Below are 9,984 nucleotides of genomic sequence, written 5' to 3' on the forward strand. Positions count from 1 at the left end.
TACGCGGCGGATACCCTACGCGGTTTTATTTACACGATCTTTTGTTACTTTTTTTGCCAGTGACGTCACAATTAAATCGTATATAATGACCTATAACTCCATAAGAAATTGCCAAAAAGCGATTTTAAGGTTGATTATATTATAAATGGCATATCAAAATTCCCCTCTAGAACAAAAAATCATTTTGCTAGTTCTCTTTTAATAAGAACACTCTGGTCGATAATATTAAGTGCAATTTTGATGATGTGAAAGATTTTTACTTTTCATGGTATGTCGTAAATAATCACTATCGCAAAGATCTGAATAACAGATTAAAGCGCATCGATTGTAATGATCACAGTATTTGTGACAGTGTAAAAACCATTACGGAGATAGACCCCTCTCCTAACAACGAAACCATTCATTCCCTAAAATTGTTGCTCAGAAGCTTCTGAATGAGAGGTTACGGCCACCTGACTACCCTTGAATAGCAATTATCATTTTATGAATATTCATACTACAATATCTTGTTCATGTTTGTAAAAGCATTCCACTAAACTAACTGTTAATTCTGACACAACTTACATTTACGTCATTCGCATTCAAGCAGTTGTACCTTTGACCATCAGTAGCTCCATGACATGATGTGAAGGTTAAAATGTCAAGAAAATAAAGCGTAACTGTATTTGGCCATTGGGTTCCAAGATTTAGAACGGTATTTAACAGAGTGGTATAGGTTCCACCAATCAGCGGGTCACTAATCTCATTATGGAACGTCACAAAAGCAATAGACATCGTAGTAATAGTTACCTGGAATTAAGCAATAATGTTATATCAATTATTTATTATCATCATCATTATCATCACTGTCGTCGTTAGTTTTATTATGATTGTTGTTATAATTAGTAACTATAAATACTCGGATTATTATGATTATTATAATCATTTTTATTTCAAATAATATAAACAATAAAAATAGTGTTATTAGAATTATTGTTATTATCATTATATATTATTATAATTCCAAATAACACATGTTTATTATAATTATTACGATTATTTAATATGGTAAGGTATCTTACTAGTTTAAGCGCATGACTTAAAAACATTGCCACATAAAAGTAATACGGAAATTCCCCATCCTCCAACCGCACAGAAGACGCCCACCAGACAAGCGACATACATACCAAGCCAATTATCAACCTGGTGAAACATAGAAAAGAATTATTAAAATGCGAACTGGGTTACTTGTAGGGCTGTATACGGTAGTTAAGTTTGAATCACAGCAGCAGTCGAAGAAACTCCTTAGCAACTACACAGTTCCCATTGAGATATTTCGATTACATTTTCTACGGTTTGCTGGAAATAGTTCATTGGAACAGAAACCGTACTGATTATGGCATTCCTATTGTTCTGATGAATTTAGTAGACATAAGAAGTGTTTTTCGTCAAGCCTTGTTAGAGAGTTTTGTCGGGGTGTGGATGAAAAAGGGGCGGGGTTATAGGGGGAGGGGGTCTGGATTTTAAAAAAAATAAATTTATAAACATTTTAAAAATACAACATTTTCAGAATTATGGAAGTATTTACAAGTAAAATGATCAGGATTTCTATTGTTGCAAGCTACATTGCAGCATGGGGAGGTGGTAAACAAGCTGTTTAAGTAAGACAATAATTCCTTCATTCAAACTACCGGTTCCATCATTAAAATACTGGTAGATCACATTAACTACTCTCTATCGTCTTTAATATCAAAACATTTAGCGTTATTTATGCATCCGCAATACTTAATTGAATGCTATGCCTATACCTTTCTTTGTGAACAGTGATCCAAATCAAGTTATGCCAAGGGCTGATTGGAAATTATGCTAAATTATACCAAATGTTAAATTTAATTGTTTTTTAAATAACCGCCTTTCTTCCACCTAAAATGAAAGCAACAATATTCTCAATAACATTACTGTATACCCAGTTGTGCCGCAAGAGTCGACGGTATCAGGTTTGATGTTCCCGACTGGGAAGAGTGGAGGAATTGGAATGGCCAATTTTCCGGACGGGAGAAAGTTGCCGGGGTCAGGCAATCAAGGACCCTACATTATATATTATATTCAATATATATATATATATATATATATATATATATGATATTCAATTACATAATTAAGTTCCGGTTCATATGACATAATTAAGTTCCGGTTCATATGCTTAATTAAAAATTGTTTAATCTCAATTTCGTACATTTTGGGTTTGTCGGACGTGGCCAACATAATAGGTCTAATTTGTTTTTATTTGGTCTAATCCGTCTACCTCACAATAGTATTGTTTATATTGTACAGTATACAACTTGAAACTTGAAACTTTCGAAAATAAATACACAGCATTCTTCGGGAGGTAATTTTATTTAATAAAAATTAAGTAACTAAAAAACAACACTAATAGTCTATTTAAAACAACATAGGCATAGGTGTATGGTGGGAAACTAAGGACAAGGAAATTCAGTTCAGGTGTGATTATATATATATATAATCTATTTTGTAGATTTGAATGACGTTGTGTGAATATACTGATTTTTCTGTTGGCGTCAATATTTTTTATAAGTTTCAATAACCACGGCTAGTTCCTTAACATGTACTCAACCGCAATCTACATCATCTCTGATTCGCTTCACTGCCAGAGGGCAAAAGGATTGTTTTCTATTTTTATCCTCTGTGTTTTCCAAATCTCCAACAAGTCATGAAACAGTTTAGTATTCTTTGAATTAATTCAAGGCTATTTCCTTCATTTAGGTATACATTTACGTATTTACCACAGTACGATGCACTACAAATACGTTCGGAACATACTTTAAAGTTTGTTCAAATCTTTTTTTACACGATTTTGAATGACTTCATAATAAATACGTTTTAGATTTACTTCAATGCAAAGAACCGAAATGTTCTCAGTAGGTCTAACCTGGCTCTGTGACCATTATACTATTTTATAACTATACTGTTTGTTTATTCTGAAATCACATGCATAGCACAAGTATTCATAAACGTATTATTATCCGATAGTTTTCATTTATCTAGTTGTTTGGAATCGAAGTATGGCGGTTTGAAAATTGGTGAATTTATATACGTTTCTCGTGGCCTTCATAAAATTACTAAATTTTAGGGTTTAGAATAATAATAGTATAGTTTTATATAGCGCACAAATCCATCTAATGTAAGATGCTCAGGGCGCTTGAAATGTGGACTAGGAGTTGAAATATTGAACTCAAACTTCAAAAATAGTAAGATGAAAGGTAATACTTAAATTATATTTATGACATAATCACATTTTGCTCAAATTACATGTTATACTGTCTATTTGGCCCTTTTTCTCGAAACCTGGTGATGCGAGTTTAGCCCTTTGTGGTCTCCTGTCACAATTTTGTAAAAAAAAAAAAAAAAAAAAAAAAAAAAAAAAAAAGGTCAAAACCCACAATTACGAACAAAAGTAGGCTGCCCGTGTTTAAGCCACATCATCGTTCTCCTCAGTACAATTAAACACAATTAATGTAACAATTGTTTATGAAGTCTTGCAAATGAAGTTTCAGAGAAGGGTTTGAACTTGCGACAATAGTATGTGCAAAATAGGTTTGGTTCCTTTACTGATATTGGAAATATCTACTACGAGCCAACATCAACAGACAATGAATGGACCTTTCCGCTAACCCCCCTCCCCCTTGAAGTGTAGCAAGCTCCCACAAAACGACAGTGTAGTGTCGTGAGTCGTGAAACTTAGACTTTAATGCTGTAGAACATTTATGTAACTGCACTTCATTTCCGACGATCAAAAGGAAATAATAAACCAAGAGAATACAAAAACGGAAAAGAAACCCCTGCGACGCTCGCATAACTCAGTAGCTGGATTTATCCACAAACTCATATATATTTACTCAGCCTCATTAGACATCAGACTCGCAAAGGTCATAACACAGGAGCTCTCTCCTAATGCACGTCTTGACTCATTCAAGATTCACCTTCAACTCTTACATGTTAAAACAAGCGCGCTACGACCTCAGCACATAGACGCTACTAGTAAAATGCTTCCGCAACTTAAACAATTATTTAACAGCAGGAATACAATGAAGTATTTTAATCAGATAGTTTTTAAAACAAAGCTTCTGTCGCCGAATTAAATGTAGTTCCAAATAAATAATAAATAAAGATTACAAAACAATACAAAATTCAGTCTCTGACAGTAGATAATACTAATGCCCAAGATTGATAATAGCGCCAATTCAAAGTCAATGATCAAAGGCGCTAAACATTATTACTCCTTGTCACTGGATAACATGTAACGGCAAACCAGCAAAATGTGCAACCATCTCCGCTCCCTGAGGAGTATGCGCACAAAACTACAATCAATGCCACAAGACCCTACTAGGTACCCATCTCTTGGGTAGAGAGAGACAAACGTGGATATAGTGCCTTCCCTACAGACACAGTGACTTGCACAGCGAGTTTCGCGTATCCCCATGGGCCATATCTTATCGGTCAGTTGTTAAGCTTGATTGACACTCCGCAAAGGTCTATATAAGCCAACATAACAGTTTGCGGTCAAGAGAGGAGTAAAACACGATGGGTGCTTATTCTTCATGTTTTTTTTTGTTTTTGTTTTTGTTTTTTTTATATAGATTTTGTATTCAGAATTTTAGGATTTAAAAGAAGGTGTTTAATAAAGTATGTTTGAACGCCAAAATTAACGCTCATGAAACTTAAACTATGGTGTTTTGCGTTCTCCATAGAATCCCGCTGGCCGACGAACTTTGTCAATTTAAATTACGTACCGGTATGGCATCGTCTTCAACATTACGTCCAGAGGTCTCTTTGGAGTAGGCCAAATAAACTTTGCAATGAGCAAAGGAAGTACAAGATTAAACATCTGCAACGGCACTTGTAGTAATGATATGTTTTCTTTCGGCACCCCTGCTTCAACCAACTTTAAGCCCGATATCTTCTCAGCAGCGGTAAATCCAACCTTCAAAAAGAATATTGATTTAAAAAAAAGGAATAAAGGTAAGATGATCGTGATAGATGAGTTTGTCAATGATCACAACTAGGCCTATAATAGGCTGTATCCATTCCAATGTGTTCCATTCAGCAACACATAAGGATTCGTCGGACGTTGCTGTAGGATGTTGTTTAACTAGGATTATTCAATAAATTTGACTTCTGATGCAAGTAATAATAATCATTATAATAAAAATGGTTTGCAAAGGCCTGGCAACATTAGGCGAAAATGATCACAATGGTTTAATGACAATGATCATAAAGTTAATATTGGGATGGTTATTAATATAACCACGATCAGTAATTAAGAAAGTCAAATTACCTTTATTGTAAGGCATACAAGTGCGTATTCTTGAATCTGTCTAAGTTTTAAAATGCGTAAAAGTTGTGCGTACGTTCCTAACACGCCCTCAATTGATCGCAGTTCTTCTGGCTCAGTTCGCTCGCGAATGAACATCAAGATAAGAGTTGTAGTAACAATGAACACACATCCACCAAAAAAGTGAAAACCTGAGAGAGAGAGAAAAAAATCATTTACAACTAAGACTTAAAACAATGTAAACCTACCAGAATGTAAAATGTCTGCTCCTCCGAGTTGTGAGAGCACTAATTAGGATTCAATATTCTAGAAAATGGAGAAGTTTCTTTGCTCATAGTTAATATCTCTCTCTATAGTCTAGTATTGCTTAGAAATCTTTGACCATCCCCCACGCGTGTAATCCGTGTTTTGAAAATTGATGGACACGCGGTTAATGAGCTATTTAAAATTATACCTGTCTTGCAGTTGTATAAAAGTGATATCGCACTTGGTTAGGCTGTGTGAAAATGGCAGTGTGAAAACTTCGGTGGCCTAAGATCATAGCAGATACAGGTACTTTTCCCTGACACCATAACCCATTCAACAGTACAGTATGCTATCGTTTTGAATAGTGTACTGTATTGCCAAAACGACCGTTACTGTTCGCAGTACAAATATGTGCTGCATGTGCCAGATGCGGTAGGATTTCGATGTCTGTTTTTGAATGCTGATGTAATGGCGAATACGGCTTAGAAAGAAAAGCCTTTCACCTACAGTATTTCATTCTTGAAGATCTGTGTACTGTTACTTAAAATCTTACCAATGTAAATTGGGTAGAATTTTCGAGTACCAACAAGTTTCCAATTTCTTTATTTCAATTTCCTTTGGGTAGCAGGCTTGTGTTGCGTATACTAATCTTGATCTCACACAACTCTCCATAATTTTCTTTCTCGTATACATATTTACTTTACAATCTTTCAACATGTTCCTCATTTCTTGAAATTTTGCATTAGCTGATGATGTGCAAAGCTATTCTATGCTATCGTTTTGAATAGTGTACTGTATTGCCAAAACGACCGTTACTGTTCGCAGTACAAATATGTGCTGCATGTGCCAGATGCGGTAGGATTTCGATGTCTGTTTTTGAATGCTGATGTAATGGCGAATACGGCTTAGAAAGAAAAGCCTTTCACCTACAGTATTTCATTCTTGAAGATCTGTGTACTGTTACTTAAAATCTTACCAATGTAAATTGGGTAGAATTTTCGACATACACTAGAAAAGTCAAGGCACTTACTTGTTAGAGTTAGAATTCCTGTATCATAAGGTTCCGAACGAATGTACCTATTGCAGAAATTAACTGAATTAAGTAATAAAAATACAGTGTTACTCAGGAAGCCCACTCTTTGTCCCATAATGTTACACGTAGACTGGTATCGAACGTTCCTCTTCGAAAGCATTGTGAGAGCCCAGCCATCAACTACAATATCTTGGGTCGCTGCTAACATCTTCAACCAGAAGAAAATAAAGGTAATGGCCATGAGGTTAGGTCCGGCCTTGGACTCCCTTTCTCCAAGCCAATCATCTATTTTCCATGCTATTATTATCATTATTATGCCAATTAAATATTGAATCGGCACTAACCATGACTTTCGACGTCCAATGGTTGTATAAAAATAGCATCGACTACAGGTGCCCAGAGAAGTTTGATGGCAAAAGGCCACGCAATTAAACTCAGTAAAGCATAACCCTTGTAAGAGACGTTGTATTCTTTTAGAATAAGAGGAAGGCTTGAGCATATTCCCGAAATTATTCCCTGTAGAAAATACAAGATGAAAAGAAGCACTATTTTTAAGCGGTCCGCTCCCAATCCTATGGGATATTCCTTCTTTACTGAGCTGTCGTCTGCCTGAAGTTTTCTTGCATTTACTACATGCTTTGGTTTAATTCTCTCTCACAAAGTCATCAACAGAGTTTCGTTCCCAAAGCATTTAGTCTGTCAGGAACGAAGTAACGTGGAATAATAAATGCCATACATCTCCTATGAGGAAGTACCAAGTCTTATTTTTCTTTCTAAGAACATAGCTTAGCCTAAAACTCAGTATTCGATCCTCAGTTCCTACTATGACAAATGTTACTAATCCTGACTTAAAATATCAAATGATTTCCGTTAAAGCACTTTTTCAGTACAGAAATAAAATATAAACAGTGGATATTATGACCTGCAAGTAGGAAACAAACCCATTGTAAAAGACAAAAAAATTGTTTACACTCCCTTTTCCGAGTCTTTTTTGGTGCTAAAATAGCGAGAACAGTAGGTTCAAAGGTAATGTGTTTTTTTTTAACCCATGCTGCTATAATAAAATTATGTAGACCTACCGGATAAGCCAACTGTGTAATATAATCAATATATATTATAGGCTTATGATAACGTATTGTTTGGCAAAAGCTCAGATGTGCTAAGTGAGTTGTCGAACTTGTATGTTGCAAGATTGTTTTGTTCAATTCCACAATGTTATGGTTTCAGTACAAAAAAGTTTATGACTAATCAATAGTGTTCGAATTGGTTCACTTTCGTCATTTCAAAGGGGTATTAACAGACACTAATTGCCACACTACTTGCAGCAAGAATAAACCATGCAAAACAATTATGTCTACTTGAATTGAAAGGCCTACTGCCTACAAGCATCCAAAGAGTCACCAGGGGAAAATTTTTACAAGAGGTTTTTTAAGACACTGAAGGAGGGGTGCTTGACGAAAAGCTCAGAAACATTAATAAGATACATTGAACATTATTTACAAACTAGGGGAAAAGACATGTTTACGCATTTTATAACATCTACCAGGGGCGGATGCAGGGGGCGCAGAGGGTGCGATCGTACCCCCTAAATTTTACTAAGAAAAAAAAATTGTATTATATTGTTGATATGAATTATTTGTAAGATTTTTAAGGTACGAGAGTGCAATTTCCAAGCACCCAGAGGTCCATGGATATTCTCAAAATTTTCGCACCTCAGCCCCAACCATTTTAGGGCTGATGTGGACTCTCACGCACCCGTGGAAGCAGATCACACTTTTATCTAGATTATATTGATGGTGTGATGATGAATTTAACTATATAAAAGTGTCATTTCAGGCCATCTGAAGGTAGTATTTCCTCAAATTTTCTGGCCTCAGCCCCAACCATTGGTGGGGCTGAGGTGGTTGTGACTCACAGCTTTGAAGTAGGTAAAGTAAATAGGCCTACATCAATGACAATGTTTTTAAGTTTTATTTTCTATTGTACATTACACATATTAATTAGATCTCTGTGGTTACCGAAAATCGCTGATAAAAGATCATGAGAATTTGCGCTTCATTTTGACTGTATAATGGTGATGTAATGATGATCTTTATTATATAAAAGTCATTTACAGCAATCTACGTGTACTTTTCCTCATTTTTTTTGTATGCAACCCCTACCGCCAAATACTGCATCCGCCCAGCCTACTTTCTATCTTATATATATATATCTGTCTCTTATACACATCTAGATGTGTATAAGAGACAGAGAATAATATAAATAACACAAAAGTTAAAAAAGACATCGTAGGCCTTGGTATACAATATTTTCATTTTACAGTAGTTTGGAACGATATCGGGGGTGGGGGTGCTGGCAGTGGCCTACTATACTACAACATATATAAAAAACGTCTGGGACCGATAGTCCAGGCCCAACCGTCGATCACCCGAAGTTTTAATCGCGATGATCAAGAACGCGGTGCATTTTCATTGTTTAAAACCTCGTGTTTTAGTGGGAAAATTCAAGCTACAAAGTTATGTAACCGACTGTCTGGCTGTCGGGAAGTACTGCACCTTCATATTAGTCTACGTTTTACAGCCACTGCCCTGTATTTAACACGTTAAAATAACAATTACAAATAGAAAATAACTTGGGAGGCACGAAATGACGTTTGCAGCAAGACTATTCATACAACACAAAAAATAAAAACGTCTGGAAATGTCGAAAAATGAAGATCACATGAAAAAACGATGTACTATTTTAGCAAGTATTCAAAACTTTCTTTTTATATTAGGCCTTCGCCAAAATCAGTTGATTTTTTCCTGCCAATCCAAAATAGTTTCGCCCTTGGCGACCTGTTAGCGTGACCCCAGACTGAAACACTGAAGAAACTTCGCGTCGCGATGAAAAAAAATGTCGGAAAACTTTTTCTCGACGCATGCGCACTTGCATAAATACCTACACGCACGCACACACACCCACACAAACAATAGTTCCTAATTGCATTGCATGCATAGGAACTAAAAATTGTTTTCTTCACAGGATGGCTGAAATGTTGACTGGGAACACAGAAAATAATTCATGAAACCTTAATCAACATCTAATTGAGGACAGTGGAGCGGTTTTCAGTACCGAATGAACGAACCATTTGCAACATATACACGGTACAACTTGAATTTATGAATTCGGTTTTGTTTTCTTTTGTATCTTTTGACGAGTTTATTTTCAAAATTTAATCTGCACCAAATTAGTAAACTGGAACAAAATAACATAGGCCTACTCTACCTACTTACTATTTCTATTACTTATGCTTCACAATATTTTCGTAAATAACCTTTTAATATATCTGTCTCTTATACACATCTAATTTAACTATATAAAAGTGTCATTT

General features: G+C 35.5%; 1 protein-coding gene across 1 annotated transcript; it reads right to left on the reverse strand.

Annotated features, from left to right (window-relative positions):
- Positions 1-407: 407 nt before the first annotated feature.
- LOC117106629 (acetyl-coenzyme A transporter 1-like) lies at positions 408-6,819 on the reverse strand. The gene is made up of 6 exons (XM_033248023.1): positions 6,609-6,819; positions 5,336-5,523; positions 4,791-4,981; positions 1,062-1,182; positions 565-789; positions 408-461 (listed from the first exon to the last, which is right to left on the reverse strand). The coding sequence occupies exons 1-6, from the start codon at positions 6,817-6,819 to the stop codon at positions 408-410; spliced, it is 990 nt and encodes a 329-aa protein (XP_033103914.1).
- Positions 6,820-9,984: the final 3,165 nt, after the last annotated feature.

The sequence above is a fragment of the Anneissia japonica genome, unplaced genomic scaffold, assembly GCF_011630105.1.
Source record: "Anneissia japonica isolate Jap-2015-1 unplaced genomic scaffold, ASM1163010v1 scaffold1306_len716249_cov185, whole genome shotgun sequence".
In the NCBI taxonomy this organism is placed as follows: domain Eukaryota; kingdom Metazoa; phylum Echinodermata; class Crinoidea; order Comatulida; family Comatulidae; genus Anneissia; species Anneissia japonica.